Genomic DNA, 16,543 nt, shown 5'->3' on the forward strand with positions numbered 1-16,543 from the left:
ACCGATTTTTCGGACGCCGATAATTCGGACTTGTTACATATTTCGGACCTAAAAGAGGAACCGTGACCTACTCGACAGAAATAGCGCATATTCACGACCGATGTTTCAAACAGCTTTGCCCGAAAGTTCAATTTTTCGGACAAAAACGTTGCGAGCGATCAGCGGGAAACATTACCGAGAAACTGCCATTTTAGATTCTATGTTGGCTGCACATGGATTGGCTTGGTTTGGCAGCGCTACTTGAGTAGTGCCAAGTCCTACCGCTAAGGGACGCTATGCTGCGTTTTTTTTTTCTAGCTGTGCATCATTATCACCATCATTGTTACAATTTTGCTTTGTTAATTCGCCATTCTTGGTGAATCATGTTTTGGGACCACGCTGGCTTGGACGTCATGGCCCCATCTGTTCTTCCGCCGCCGCAAACTGTTGCTAAGAAGCGCGGAAAGTACTCAACCATAAGGCTAGAAAAAAAGGCAGCAATTCTTAAACTAGCAGAAAGTACCCAAACGCAAACAGAGGCATAACTTGAAGCAAGGCACCATTGAGGGCACTTTTAAGCCCGCTTAGATGTAATAAAGGGAAGTTTTTGAATCTGCTGATTTTTCGGACTGCTCTATTATTCGAACGTTTCTTAGGTCCCTGCAAAGTAAAAAAAATCGGTCTCGACTGTAGAACACTTCTGATCTATGTTTTATGTGTCAGTTTTTCATCATGGGCACGAAATAGTTCTGAAATGTTATAAGCGACCATTTCTCGTAAATGGCTTGCAGATTTGATATTGCAAATGCCACAAAACCTTCAGTGTACGCAGATAGGAAGGGTTTTGGGGCTACCTCACAGACGGTGCCAGTGCGCTCTCACATCGTAACTTCTTGCAAGCGATTGCAGTGCAGTCGACCATGCTCGAGAGCAAATGTGCGAACCAGCCTTCGAAGCGAAGCAAATGATATTCGAAAAGGTACCCACACTCTGGATGGCTTGGTGCAGCGGGTACCGGCCGTCTTCGTCGGGGTTGGTCCAGTTGGGGTCCGCCCCATTGGCCAGGGCCAGACACATGACCGGGAGGTTGTGGGCACCTGCAGCCCTGGCGCCCGGACAGAAAAAGAGCCATCGTTTTCGCGACAAAGGGATGCCAAGCGGGCACACACTGTTACCACCATAGTCAAAGTCGACTGCTCCAAAACCATAGTGCCAGGTCCTAGTTGCAGCCTCTCTTTCTTGGCTGGCCCTTCTGCTGCTTTAACTCCGATCAATATTTTTAAATTTAAGACTACGCTGTTTTCAGCTCAGTCACTGTCCCTAAATTACAAGGTATAATTTTTTTTTTTTTTTCAGTATTGTGGTATTTTTTGTTAGAAGGACAGCAACACTGATCATCGGCCATACGGCCGCAACGGGTCATCACCGTGGTGCTGCGGTACGCGGTGCAACCAACTGATCGCAGGTCTACTACGACGTGACGTAACGGGGGTGCTGCGCCAGTATTCCTTGTCTAAAAGCTAACCCGCTTGCCGCCCGCTAAAAGGCAGCTGGTCGCATCATTCAAATTGGTTTTAGTTGAGTATGCAGCTTGACTTTGACATAACATTTCGGCTGTGATCATATTTCGTGCCACTAAAGTGATACCAGTAATTTTTGTTTGGTTTCGTTTTCGACCGGAGCTGCCCTTTAAGAATTGGGCGTATCTCGAGTCTCTCGTGCACACGCTGACCTCCGGTAGGCAACATAGAAAAACCAGCACTATGGCCCTGCTTGCACATATGGTGCAAGAGTGGGCAGGAGCCTACAAAGAAGAGAATGAGCATGTGCTTCAGAGGAAATGGGGAGATGTGAAATTCAGCAGGCTCACAATAATGAAAGCTCTAATCTTTCATACTTGTGGTTATTTCAAACAAATTTTAAAATTTAGGTTGTCTCGTCATGTTTCTGATATATTCATAAGCTGCTTAATTCGACATGAGGAAGATACATAGAAAGGGGGGACGGACAACGAAGACTTTCCTTGAAAAAAGTCTTCGTTGTCCATCCCCCCTTTCTATGTATCTTCCTCATGTCTAATTACCGTTACCAACACGCTCGTTTTGTACTTAACTGCTTAATTCAAATAGCGTTTTCGTGCAATTCATACTTTTTGTTCTCACAACCCCTTTGAGTGCGCTTCTTTATGAGCACCGGTGCACCGCAGAGAGGCAACACCTGCGGAGCTTGCTTCCACGGGTGTTGCTTTTTTGCAGTGCACCAGTGCTCGGTGAGAGGTGCACTCAACACGGACTCAAGCAGGGCACACATAGAAATGTTTCAGGTGTGGCGTACCTGCTTATGATCTGTAGGCCAATGTAGAGGAAACAAATATCTGCTTTATATGTGTAGACATTCATATGACAAATTATAATTTTGTCTCGCATTATATTTAAATTAATTTCTGATAATTCGAACAAAATTTGTGGCTTCCTGGAGCTTGAATTAATGAGAGTGTACTGTTGTAGCAGGGCCAAAGGTTGTGCTCGGCTTCCACCCGAGCACAACCTTTGGCGGGGCATGCATGACGACGTTTGCCCTATCGGGACACAAAATGCATACCGAGTTCATCTACGCAACATCACCACAAAGCGAAACAAAATACATTCGGTGCTACCGCTGCCTCTGCCATGACAGTGCAAAAAAGTGGCCAATTTTTCGAAATCTGCTGGTAATATACTGGTACTTTTTTAATGCAAAAGCATTAACTGTCCCACGGAGCGAGCCGACATCCTTAGCTTTGAAGCCGCGCCAAACGGCACCTTAACTCCTTTCTCCAAGTGAAGCCGACTCCCAGCTTTGAAACCGCGCGAAAAGCCTAGCAAAACGGCATTTAGTTCCCCCGATCCCAAAGGAGCAGAGTCAAGCTGATGGATTTCGGCTTCGGTCCCATTGGCTGGCGCGCGTCATAGTTTCAAGGAATGAGGCGCCCATTGGCTGCTGCGCGTTGGTTTTGACAACCGCCATTCTATGGCGCTGCGTGTCCACGCCATGAGCGTGCCGGTAACACGAAGCGTCCAAGGTCAGAGCGGCGAAGAGAGCACGCGATCTGCCGTCGACACAAATATGCCGCAGACGAAATAAGGAAGCAGAAGAATGATATGCATGCTTTCGCATTCACAACTCATAAGAAGTGCGTAGCCGTACCTCGAGTTTTTTTTTAGTTTAAAAAGAAAGAGCATGTAGGCATAGAAAGCTACACACACTCAAACTTTGTAAAAAAAATAAATGTCAGTCACACAGTACCTTACTTCTCCAAAAGTGAACAGCGTTATAAACCATTGAAACACTTTAGCAAAACCATAAAACCAATCGGTCTAGCTTGCATCTGCCAGTATTCTTTTGTCAAAATGGATGAGACAGCAACTCTCAGTACCCTTTTTATAAAATGATTTAATGAGAATAGAACTTCAATCAATATGAAATAAAATGCACGTGAAGACTTTCTGCCACATAAAATATCTGCACCTTGTTAAAACTCACAGACTTTGGAGCCCACAACCACCCAGCAGTTCTGTATTTCCACTGAGGCTTACAAACAACTGTGGAAATAAGGCCAGAGCGTTTTACGGTCTATATCTGGAAATTACAGAGCTGTACTGTTGTGGTACCTGTACAGAAGCAGGCTAGGACTTAGGTTGGAGATGTCCTCTTCAAGAGTGGTATCCTCTTCATCCTGGGTGGGTGACTCATCTGCACTGTCCAGTTCCAAACCTGTGAAAAAAGTACAGAAAAACTTCAGCATGTGCTCTTATCTTTCCATCTCTTTCTCCAAAGTGTGTGTGCAGTGCTGCAGTGCTGCAGTGCTCGGTTTCCCTGGTGTCGCAAGTTCCTTTCCGCGTGGAGTTCGAACATCATAATTGGCACCGTGTGCGCGCGACAGGCATCACCATTTTGCATGGAAGTTGAGCTTCACCTCTTTGCACCGACATGCTAAGAGCAGCAGCTGACATGGGGGAGCACTAGGGCTAGCTCAATGGGCTCAGAAAGTTGGAGTTGATTGTTATAGAAAGGCCCCTAATTTTAAATACTACTACTGAGAAGAAAAAAAAAAATGACCGCATCTCCACGTGGCGAATGATGTTGATTGGGGCGAAGCTTTAGTGCTTCTGATGATACTGATTTTATTGTTCATAGGTAGTGCTGATGGTGCCGATTTCTTTTTATTGCTCATAGGTAGTGCTAGTTCCGGGTTGTGTTTCGACTTCATTATTACTGCTTTATGGTCGGTGAAATGCAGAGCCAGTGGTTCTTCTAACGGATCAGCTTGGATCCGCTAGAAGCCGTGGGAACGCATCTCCACCGCTAAAGTCAACGGTCCATGTCAGAAAAAGAATATGTGGTATGGATCGTGGTTATATATGCTGTTGAGCATTTGAACACAGTGCCCTCTCGTCTATAAACGTTGAGCCAATGCATGCAAAGTTTAACGCGATTATATACGCATTTGGCCGCAGCACCCTCTCCTGTATAGACGTTGAGCGGCTACATGCAACGTTTCATCCACGACATCTCCAGCTCTTGAACTGCTACCACATCTCAGAGCCCCGTACTCGTCCCGCAGTCGTGGCCGAGCGGTTAAGGCGATGGACTAGAAATCCATTCGGGTCTCCCCGCACAGGTTTGAATCCTGTCGAGAGCGCAAACATTTTTTCTTTTTATGTGAGCACGGATGCCGGCCGGATGGACGGACGGACAAGGCTAGACCCTAAGGAGCTTCGCCCCTAAAAGAGTACTGTCCTCAATTTGAATAACGATGGTGGTCCTCCACAGCCATCAATGTCTACTAAACCAAAATGCCAGGCGAAAAGCTTTCTGTCTCATCTATAGGCCCCCCAAGAGCATTATCGGTCGTTCCGTTTTCCTGCAATAGGTGTATACATACTTTTTTACTGCGATCCCTCCCAAAACGTATCAACAAGGTTCCACTATACAATATTTTTACTAATATATTTTCCACACTGTAGTCCATGGGCTATAGTGCATACATGTCTAAAAGTTAAAATGTTACACAGTGCACACTAGCTACAAGTCCAAACTATACAAGGATTTGTTTTTTTCAAGATTCTCCCTTATGATGAGATGCAACGAATTTCGTGAATGACAGATTATTTAATAACAATTTCCGTACGATACAAGCTTCTTTGCGAGCTAATGAGGCGGGCATTCTTTAAGGTGTGTGGTATATAAGGATTTCTTAGGTGCGGACTATGCACCAAATGTGCTGTCCAAGGAATTTTTTTTTTTTTTTTAATATTTGTTTTTTGCAGGTCATGCACTAAGTGTGGACTATATATTCCAGAAAATACGATAGTAGAACTTGCATCAAAAGGAAACTAGAAAATGGTTTTCGGTGCCCCGAGAGCGGGCGGAGAGGCGGCAGACTTTCAAGGCACTCACTGGACGGAGGCGGAACCGCAGGGACCAGCGACTCGCCAAACACGAGGACGTCGTCCTCTGAAGGATCTGACGACGTCTCCATTGCGTTCTGCGAGCTCCCGCTCCCCTCGGCGTCAGACTGCGGGACAGACGACGCGACGCCGGAGTCCTTGAGAGCCCCGCCGCTCTCCTGGGAGGTGAGGCTGGCTTGCGTCTCGGACCCCAGGGAGCTGACCGAGAGCGCATCTGCACTCGCGGGAGGCTTGTCCACAGGAGAGGACACCACTGTGGTGCGGCGACGGTTGGCCTCGACCACAGCATCACCTGGCAGGGGAGGCGCACAATCAGTACAACCGCAACCGGCATTTACTAATAATAAAAAATGGAGCACTTCCACTTGATGTGAAGATGGAGGACTAGCGAAGCTGTTATCTTTACGACGTCTAGGATGATGGCCTAGAGGACGACATCTATGACAACATCAATGACGACCTCAAGGACTACTTCGAGGACGATTTCGAGGACGATGCCTAGAGGACGACGCCTAGGACAACCTCAGGGACGACGTCTAGGACGACCTCAAGGGTGACTTCTAGGACGACCTCGAGGACAACGTCTAGGACGACCCCCAGGACGACTTCCAGGATAACCTCGAGGACGTCTAGAACGACTTTGAGGACGACATCTAGGATGACCTCAAGGACGACGTCTAGGACGACATCAAGGACGACTTCTAGGACGACGCCTAGAGAAATTCAGCCTTTCAACTCTGGTTTTCACCAAAGTGGAAAGGCTGGGAAGGTTGCTACCATCTATGAGTGAAGGCGGCAACCAGACAACCGGCAAGCTGGTTGTCTGGTTGCCACCGTTGTTTAGAGATGGCGGTAGGTGTCCCGAGTTTTGTGTCGACATTTGTTTGCTCGCGGATACAACACTGGAGAAACTAGCCTTTAACAGCCCCACTGTAATAATAATTTAATCAAAATGCACCGGAATGATTGTATGGATGAGTGCATTTTGCGTGCGTTTCCTCGTGTTGTGTAACTTCCACTTCTAGTATCTTGGCCCAGACTGCAGGACCGATAGTATTTAAAATAAATAATTTATTTATTTGGACTTCTAGAGTCACAAGTGAGAAGAGAAAAAGGTGGAAAACAATTTACTAAGGCCTAACCACTTTTGTACATTGCTCAGAAAACAAAAACAAAGAAAGAAGAGATAGAACAGAAAGAGTAAACACATACATATCTAATCAATCAACATTGCACAATACTACATCGCTAGCATACCCGACCAGATATTGGGAGACCCGGAGACCGTATCCCAGCTCTGCCAGAGATTCTTTCGGCAGCTTCGTAACTTTTGTTGTATTTGATAGAGTATAGCTCATTCGTCTGCATATTTTTGAATATTTCCAATTTGGAGACCTCATAATATCAGGAGAAGCAGCCAAGATGCAGTTTTGGACATAAAAGGAAATTCATAGATTCACATAGCGAGACAGCTAAATGAGTACAACTGAAAGGTAGCTTGTTAATCAGAAAAAAAAAGAAAACAAATTCCTTTATACTCAACAGAATTCTTTTATAATAAAAACACAATGGACCTTTTCCAGTAAGCCTCCGCACATGCATGCACGCTCTCCCCTAGCCTTTGCTTACAGCCGTCACTGGTCTTTGGTGGGCACCACCCCCCCACATATTTTGTTGTTTTTGAGTGTAGTTAGTATGGGGCATAAAAAGGGCATAAAAAGCAACGAAAACCAATACAACGGTACGATGCCAATGTGTTTTGACGGATGGAAGAACTTTGGGATGACATTGGGATGATCTTCATTTGTAGTTTGCAGACAACCCCCCAAGTGGCGCTCGTTACTTGAAAAATGTTCACCGAACCGACAGACAAGCGACACCGTCACATGAAACCGCGACATTGTGCGACACTGCAATGTTGTAAGGGACCCATAAATGCTGCGCATTTAGACTGCCTTTTGCATGGTCCCATCTTACTCTCACTAGAAGTGACCGAACCGCGAAGGGAAAGGCCAAAAAAGGGGGTGGGTGGAGGGTGTGCAGACCTGCCCTGGCGTGCCGCTCCCCGAGCTGCAGGGTCCTCCTGCGCCGGTGCATCTTGCGCACGCTCCAGCGGCGGGGCATGTGGGAGGCCTGCAGCTCGCTCAGGGTGGCCAGAGGGGCCCGGTCCCTCGGGGGCGTCAGGCAGGCCATCGAGCCCAGCAGGGGCTTCACGAAGGCCCGGCTCACGTACTTGGCCTTGATCCAGGCCTCGCGCAGGCTCCTGCGTGCAGCCAGCCAGACGTCCAACCTCAAACTCGGGACGGTTTACGTGCGCGCGGCGCACATGGGAACAGAGGAGAGCTTTCAAATTTTCCAACCAAGACCGGGTTTAGAGCAGAATTTTAAGTGGGAAAAGTTTGCAACAAACAAATAAAGCAGATTTTATATTTTTAACACGAAGCATGTTCTAGGGCTGGGTTTCGTGCCTACAGCATCGCGAGATGTTGCGACAGAAGGTTGCAACTGCCTCCCCCTGTAGGTATCGAACCACTGAGCTCTCCCAAAGTAATCCGACACCCAATCCCACGCACGCGAGTTTTCAAACTGGATTTCTAGAGACCCAGGGATTTCCCAGAGTGCCCCAACGAGTTTCCCAAACTCCCAAATTTCCACGACCATATTACCCCTTTGTAAAGTGTCTTCTCGGATTAAGCAATATTTTAATAGATCCGAACCACCTATTGATGCGTCACCGTGTGTCAAACACACCCTAGTATGTACACTATTTCTCACAAGGTCTGTAGACTTCTGCGCCGCTTTACTGTTTCAAGACGAGACTGGAAGGGGTTCTTTGATTACCATTCAAGGCAGACGGGGATTTTAGGAACACTCTAAGCATGCGCAGTGGTGGTCCAGCCAGTTTTGAGTTTGGAGCAATTTTTGGAGCAGAAAAAAGCTTTTTATAGAGCACCTTTGTATCAAAAAACTTTCAGTCCTTCCACTCTCGTGAAGAAGGAAGACCAGCGGAGCTGTACAATGGAAAATAATGGCCGGCCGCAAGTCGGCAAGCCAAAGTGCAGGGCCGTATGTTGGGAGAGTTTGGCCAGTGGGTGTGGCGACGAAGGCGCCGGAGAGGAGAAAAGCGAAAGAAAGGGAGGGGAGCGCCAAAAGAAGCGAGAGAGAAAGAAGGGAGAAAGAGGAGACGACCGCCGTTTTGACGCAACGCTGTCGGCGCCGAGCAACGTTGAGGCTACGCGTCGTCAGCTACGGGCTTATTTCTTTTTCGCATGACTCAAAGTTTGCGTTCAAACGTGGAGAAACTTAACTCGTTAGCTTCTTAAGCCACCGAGGAGTAACATTATATCATTTTCTTGCCAGAGCCTGCCAAATAAAAGTAAAGAACCGAAATTTGGATGTCGATCCCATGCATTCCGCCGGGCGAACGAAGGAAAAAGGCAGCCCTCTCCGCTCAGCTCGGAGCAGCAGAGAGTTCACGCGCAAGCGCTCACGCCTCCTTCTCTGCGCCGCGGACTGACTGGCTCACTCGGGAGGGGGGCGTTACGACAGCGAAATCATAGACTGGCCAAACTCTCCCCATTTACGGCTCTACCAGAGTGGAAAGGCTGCTGCCATCTATTAGCGACGGCGGCAACCAGATACGTGGCTTGCCGCCGTCGCTCATAGATGGCGGTAGGTGTCCAAAGTTCGGTGTCTTCATTTCTTTGTGGGGGACAAGATCACGGGGAAACTAGCCCTTAACAGCTCCGCAGTAAAAAATCGCTTTCTGGAGCAGCTTTGGAGCAGCACATACATAACTTTGGAGCAATTAGGTGCAGTTCCCTATTAGTAATGCCGGCATGCATTCATGCGATCAGCTGTGTGATGCCCATTACAAATCCAAAGTTAGCAGTTATACTATACTATAGTTGGTGACAGGTTAAGAGTAAGGTGGAAGCTCCTCCCACCTATTTCCACTTAAGTAGAGCGAACACTCGACTAAAGTAGTAGAACTGGCAAACGAACAGAAAAGGGTCAAAGTTGTATGAAATTGGCCACGGAAACAGCAAAGAATAACTAGGTCAGAATGAAGATAGTAGAAGACTGGCGAGGGAATGGATAGGAAAAAAGACCACGAAGCAAAAACAAACATGCAAGCATTTGGACACTACTGGCCAAATTATTTTAGTTCTGCAGGCTTCCTCAAACCGAAACTAGTTCAAAAAAATCATGAGCCATTCCACTCGGTGAAGGTGGGTGACCAGCGAAGCTGTTTAGCATATGACACAGACCCGCCCCGAGGAGCCTGAGGAAACTAGACACGCGCGACAGGACTGCCACCCCGCGAGAGCGGAAAAAGAGGAAACTAGGCACGCATGCGCTTGGAACGACGACCAAGAAAGGGCGGCAGGGAGCGCAGACATGGCCGACGCGGGTTGCACAGGGGCAAATCTTTGAGAAACCTTTATTATCTAGCTCAGAGTCTACTGATCGTGCAAATGGTGCCTATTGATAACGAGTCTACTGAATAGACCTATTGCTAAATTACCCAAGCATCAAGGAGAATGCAAGGAATGGTGTTCTACGCGCTGCACCATAATGTCATTTTGCCGAAAACAAAATGACATTTTGCACGAGCGTATGAAAGACTTTGCGTCTTCCTGGTATGAAAGACTTTGCGTCTTTCATACCAGGAAGGCATGCGCGTGTGGCGGTGCAAACATAGAGTTTTCAATCACGCACACGAAAAAACCACAGAACCCTAGCCACAAAGAGCTTCGCTGTAAAAGAGCGACCGTGATGTCACTATCTCCGGCTTCGCGTAGCATCACAGTAACGACATCACATGCCATGCAGGCACCGCCGCCGGCAGTATCGAGCTGTTTATCTTTGATCTTTCGTTTTTATTTTTTCGATGTTAACTGTAAACCTTGGTGTCTGCTGTCAGTGCTGCGTCTTCTACAAGACAAGCTGCGGATGACTCAACATTTATCCATCCTTAACGCTATTTGAACACTTTTGCAAAACAGCTTTTATCCTAACGATAAAAAGCAAGGGTCGCAGCGTGCTGCCTACGGGATGAGAACGGAATGACACGCCGACAACAGACACCGAGATTCACAACATACACTTAAAGCAAAAATGACTTAACGCATCAGCTGCTCCTCCTCCAGCAAGCGCTTTTTGCCTTTAATCTTGCTTAGATTGCAAAGATATAAAGCACCCAAAAACACGCCAAAGACACTTAAGACTGCTTACGTGCAGGAATGCGAAAGCATTATAGTCCCGCAGGTGAAATGTTTTGCTCCGGCGGTAGCATCACACTCCCCCACTGTGCAGGCAGCGGGGGAGCGTGAGCCCCCGCCGGCTTCACGGCTTCCGTGACGAAGCATCCGCGTAGCTATGCCTTTCTTTGTGTTTTATTTCTGAGGCACATCCACTTTGACATTGAGCGGTGCGTGCTTGATGACATATTGTTATGGCCATTTTTCGGGCACAACGCCGACGCCGTCTTTTCTCGTAATGGGACATAAAAGGCTTTCGCCTTAAAATGCAAAACAAAGGGCCGGGGTTTCAGACCTGCTGGAGTCGACCGTGGCTCTGATGGCAATGCTTTCGTCCACACGAGCCTCGTAGACGCCGTTGATGACGGTGTTTCCCAACTCCGCCATCACCTTGAGTATTTCTGGCTCCCAGGAGTCCAGGGTCAGGGAACGCACCTTGGACACGTGCACCCCAAGGCTCCTGCATATCACAATGTGTTCGTTTGCAGAAAGTGGATGCGACGACTACTTCAACATGCAACAACCTCGAAGGCAAGAATAGTGATACCTTATACGAAGGAAAAGAAGCTAGAGGTGTGTCAGTCTTCATTGGCTATAACTATTGGGCAGGAGATCAAACTATAGGGGGCGCTCTGACCCGTTTGTTTTCCCCACCCTCGGTGTTTACTCAACACAAGGCCTGTACACATGCCAACAGGCCTTATGGGCATGGCCATGTCATCTTCTACAATAGAGCGCGGGGCACAGTTTAATGTAAAAAATACTAACAATCGACGAAGCGACGTTAAGTGCCGGATCTATCTTCTGAGAATGCGAACTTGACCCACTTCGGCTTTTGTGCTAAGCTGGGATCGTGCATGCTGCATTGTTCATGCAGGCCGTCGTGGAAACAAAAGAGCCTCTCCTCCCCCTCGCCGGAGAACACGAACTCCAGTCGAACGCTGACGCCGCGTTCGGTTATGTCGGCCGAGCGCTGCGTCATTGTGTTTGTTGTCCCCATCCGTGTAGTTGATAAGTTAACCGCTTGGGGCGTAACGGTCTGTCCTCCTCCCCAATAGACTGACCTCTGATGTTAAAGGACAGTATCAGAAAAGAAAACCTGAAGCCATATTCAACTATATAGCTTGAGATTTTCATTTACTCTCATCTCATACAGTCAAACCTGTTTATATCGAACTCGCAAAAAAAGTCTACCAGTTCGATATAGCGGGTAATTCAATATAAAAGTTTTAATTAATCTGACTCTAAAAAATTCCACTTTTTGCTGACATATTACACAATGAAATAGTCTTGCATCTTCTGCTGCTTTTTCTTCATTGCATCAGCGATAACGATATTTTTCTGCTACGCTACGACGGACTCCAAAATGCTGAGGCCGCTGCCCCCTATATACGAACTACGCCGACAGCACGGAGCAAGTCCGAGCAGGAGCACCTTCTCCTGCAGAGCGCCGTTTTGCTCTGCAAGTTGGCTTTCCCCTACGGCAGGTGGCTACTTTGGGCGGTAGCCAGCTAGCAGAGCAAGCTGGCTTTTTTTCTTTTCTGGGCAGCCGCATCAGCCACCCAGAAGAAAAAAAATAATATTTTCTTTTGCGGACGGAGCGGGCAGAGGGAGCACGGAGCACCCTCTCCAAGCTCCCTCCACAAAAAAGATTTTTTTTTCTTCTAAACGGTCGACGCGGCCGCCCAAGAAAAAGAAAATCTTCAGCCTTTCCACTCTCGTGAAGAAGCAAGACCAGCGAAGCTGCACTCGATACACTGCAGCAACGCGCACGCGCCTGTTTCCCGCTTCTTCTCGGTAGCGATATAGGTAGCGGTTGCTATTTTTGTTCAATGTAACCATAGTTTTTGCTATATACCGTAATATCTCGAGTCATCGCCCATCCCCGAGCCATCGCCCACCCCATTTTTTGGGCCAATATCGATTTCCGAAAAAACACCGAGTTATCGCCCACCCCTTCAAATACCCCAGCGCGGACTCAGCGATCCGCGAACACTCATGCTACCCGAATGACGAGGCCGCGGACCTTACAGTTGGAGGACGTCCGTGACAAAGTAAAACGAAGGAGGGAAAGACACTTCTTTTTGTTTACGCATTTCCTCCGTGAGCGACCCCGAAGTGGTTGTGTATCCGTGCGAAAAGAAAACGATGGAGATAACAAAATAAGAGTTTGTTAATGTAACCGCGGAGTGTTAGGTCAGTCTGTCTCCGCCGAAGTAAGGTCACCGCGAACCCGCTCCTTCTTCCCGCCCGTCGCGACCGCGGTTGTGCAATATTTTAGGCAAAGCCAACGCGTAAATAAAGCTTTGCTGGAACGCCCTACATAGACGTTTGCAGAGCGTCCCAACCGTGCATTGATAGCCCGCCGTGCACCGACGCACGTATGTACGCACCACACAAGAAAGTTGCGCAAGATACTAATACTGATACTAACCGTTCTCTCGGATACTTGCGCCGTAACCTTAAACTTGCTACACCCTCCGTAAAACGACTAGCGTATACTACTCTTATAAGATCGAAATTAGAATACGCCTCATCTATATGGTCCCCATGGCAGTCCTACCTTGCAAATAATCTAGAATCCGTCCAAAACAGAGCCCTTCGTTTTATTTATAACAACTACTCACCATATACCAGCATATCAGGATTACGCCAATCAGCTAACCTTCATTCACTTTCCCTTCGCCGCCGAGTATCACGCCTTTCTCTCCTCCATCGAATTTTCTATCACAATAGCCACCTTAAAGAATCACTGCTATCACCTCCCCATCGTATTTTCCCGCGTCTAGACCACCTATGTAAATTACGTCCAATTCGATCATCAACTGTTTCTCACCAGACTTCCACACTACCATTGGCCATCGAGGATTGGAATTCACTACCTCATAACATCGTTTGTATTAATGATACTACTAAATTTGTTGAAGCCATTACCCTCTCTTTATCTAACCTACCTAGCTAGCTTACAGTGTTATAATTGTGTTTACTGTTCTATTTGTTTTTGTTCTATTGCCACCCCCTTGTATAATGCCCCACGGGCCCTCAAGGAAAATAAATGATGATGATGATGATGATGATGATGATGATGAAGAGCTTGCGATTGACAAGGCGCCCGACTTGGCCCGACGCCAAAGTATTTGCCAACACAACCGCCGGCTTTCCCGCTTTCCCAGCATTGCTCTTGGTCGCTTCTTTGGTCTGCTCACTCGCTCGCTCGCTCGTTGCGCCTGGTCGGTTTTTCCATTTTCTTGTAGACTTTTCTTTCTTTTTTTCTTTTTTTTTTTACTAACTAGGAGAACATAGTGGTGGCATTCTTTCACGGAACAAACGTTCGCGCTATATGCAGATCGGCGGTGTTTCTAGCGCGTATGCAAGCAACGGACTTCGCTATAGTAAAATATTCTTTATTGAGCATTTTTTTCTATAAAACAATGAAACTAAATCGAGTTTTGAGTTTGATGTATCTCTTGTGCATCAGCGCTAGATACGCAGAGAAAAATAGGCGGTTTTTTCCGCTTTTTTTCAATTGTTTGTGCTCACCCACCGAGACATGGCCCACCTCACTTTTTTAATGAATTTCAGGCGGTAGGGGGGTGGGCGATGACTCGGGATATTACGGTATTATCACTGTAACATTGCTGTGGACAAATATTGTTCGATATAAAGGATAATTCGATATAAACGGGTTCAATATAGTCGGGTTTGAATGTACGATAAAGACTTTTTTTCTTAATACACACTCACTGTTTTGCTTGCATCATGCCTTGTTTGGCACGTTACAATATGTTTTATGCAACTCATGCCTTTTTTTTCTTTTTATAAGTATGTGAAGTATTTATAATGTAAAAAAGGCTGTTCTTTGTCAAAGCTATGTCATCTAGACAAGATTGTCAGTCATGACCTTTTATGGTATCCATCCTCAATTTACATTAAATATATATAGCGTATTCAAAAATATTTGAATTCGATTCGCAGTCAAATTTCAAAATTTGTATTCAATTTGCAATAAAACTTTTTAAAGGAATGTGATGTCCTTTCCGGTTTGTTGCTGTCATTAAAAAATTGATTCTAAAGTTCCACAAAAAAAATTCTTAGATTTCAAGTAAATAATAGCTATTATCATAAAAATGTTTATAGTAAAACAAAGAATCTGCTTATACCAAATTTTCCAGACTATACACCTTTCCAAAAAACACTCGACCCCAGAGGCAACAAAACCGTTTTCGAGCCCAGTCACTGAGTTTGAGGCTAGACTCTCACCGGCGTCCCTCCTAACCCTAACCGAGTGGACTGTGATTTCAATAGGTGGAGCCTGCGTAGGCGCAGTTGCAAACGCTGCTGGCGGCTAAATTCTCGTCTTTTCCCGCTATATTTTGTGTTTCATGGTACATGTTTTTTCCCGAGGACATTGAGAAAGCATTGTGCCACATTTAAAAAAACAAAAAAGCAAAAAAAAAAAAAAAAAAAAAACTGTAAACTATTTTTGTTGGGTATGCGCGTGACAGAACGAATGCAACTGGAATGTATAGTTTTTTTTTTTTTTTTTTTTTTTTACGATAAGTTTTGACGGCGCCGCGGGATTTGCCGCACTCGAAACGACAAAGCGCTTCGCTGTCAAAAATAAATTGCAACAGAAGAGGGCCGAAAGACATGCATTTCTCTCGCTCACAAATAGCGTGTTTACCGATGGACAGGAACATTCGAACAATATATCGTACGTACCACACGATGCAGCGTTATCCGAAAAGAATTTATTTGAGAAAGATCTCAAATAACACAGTCACAGTCGACGACAGTCACATCTTGACAATCGGACGGAATCCGCGATGACTTTGTTTTTAGGGCACGTTTTGGGGAGAGCTTCCTTTTTTCACAACCGCACCAAGGCAAAGAAACGAACGCGACTGACCCATTTCTCACCCCAACCCGGACAACTATTTTTGGAGATAACTGAGGATTCTATGCGGATCATCTCTGGGAGGGGGGAGAACAATGCTCGCAAAGTCGCGTAAAGGGTCGTTCGACGTCCTTCACCTCCTTCGTTTCCCGTGAATGTCGAGCAGAAAAGCTGAATGGCAGGCACTTACCAGCCATATTTCTCACAATGGAAGATAACAATAAGGGTATGCAGCACGCATAAAAAAAAATAAGTGCAAACTTTCAAGAGGGGCGAGAAAACGTTGAATGCAAAACCGCAAAAACGTAGGTAGAGAACTGCGCTGAGCGGGTCTTCACAGTCCCGAGGGTGGCAGAAAATGTCTAGCTGATAGAGGGCGCGAGAGTCGCACCAGCCGCATCAGCGTCAGCAACATGGTGGCGGCCTAGGAGCATTTTTTGGAAAGGTGTATAGTCTGCACCTACCGTAAGGTTCCGAGAGAATGCCAGCCCCCGAGAGATCGCCCACCCCGTTTTTCTGGCTAAATATCTGTAACATAAAAATTCCTAAACATCGCCCACCCTTGATTCCCGTCGGACGTCACGCGATGACGACTGGAATCGCATCTGCCGCATAATCTGCTGTACCAGTACGTCTGATAAGCGAGTTCATAGCAGGTTCCCGCATTTTTGTCCGCTTTCTATGTGCACGATATCGGCTCCCGTAACACGCGAGTTGTTCCCGTGTGTGTACTGCAGCATGAAATTTGAATCTGCTGCGTCCGCGATCTGCAGTATCCGTTCCTGTGACATGAGAGTTTGAGCGGATTTCCACATTTTCGTCCGCGACCTGCACGCGCAGCATCGAAATCCCGTAACACGCGAGTTGGTCCCGCGTGTATATTGCATTGGGAAATACGATTCTGCTGCATCCGGGATCTGGGGTATTTGATCCCAGGACATACAAGTTTGTAG

General features: G+C 46.7%; 1 protein-coding gene across 3 annotated transcripts in view; it reads right to left on the bottom strand.

Annotated features, from left to right (window-relative positions):
- LOC8029950 (arf-GAP with coiled-coil, ANK repeat and PH domain-containing protein 2) overlaps window positions 1–16,543 on the bottom strand; it is a 66,410-nt gene that overhangs the window by 9,937 nt on the left and 39,930 nt on the right. For all 3 annotated transcript variants that reach the window (XM_040500017.2, XM_029979984.3, XM_029979983.3), the window contains 5 exons: window positions 10,989–11,153; window positions 7,475–7,692; window positions 5,419–5,721; window positions 3,630–3,732; window positions 967–1,084 (listed from right to left, as the gene is read on the bottom strand). In XM_040500017.2, the coding sequence (XP_040355951.1) occupies window positions 967–1,084; window positions 3,630–3,732; window positions 5,419–5,721; window positions 7,475–7,692; window positions 10,989–11,153 (907 nt within the window). The remainder of the gene's footprint in view (window positions 1–966; window positions 1,085–3,629; window positions 3,733–5,418; window positions 5,722–7,474; window positions 7,693–10,988; window positions 11,154–16,543) is intronic.

Source organism: Ixodes scapularis, unplaced genomic scaffold (assembly GCF_016920785.2).
Source record: "Ixodes scapularis isolate PalLabHiFi unplaced genomic scaffold, ASM1692078v2 PGA_scaffold1__304_contigs__length_218370807, whole genome shotgun sequence".
Lineage (NCBI taxonomy): Eukaryota > Metazoa > Arthropoda > Arachnida > Ixodida > Ixodidae > Ixodes > Ixodes scapularis.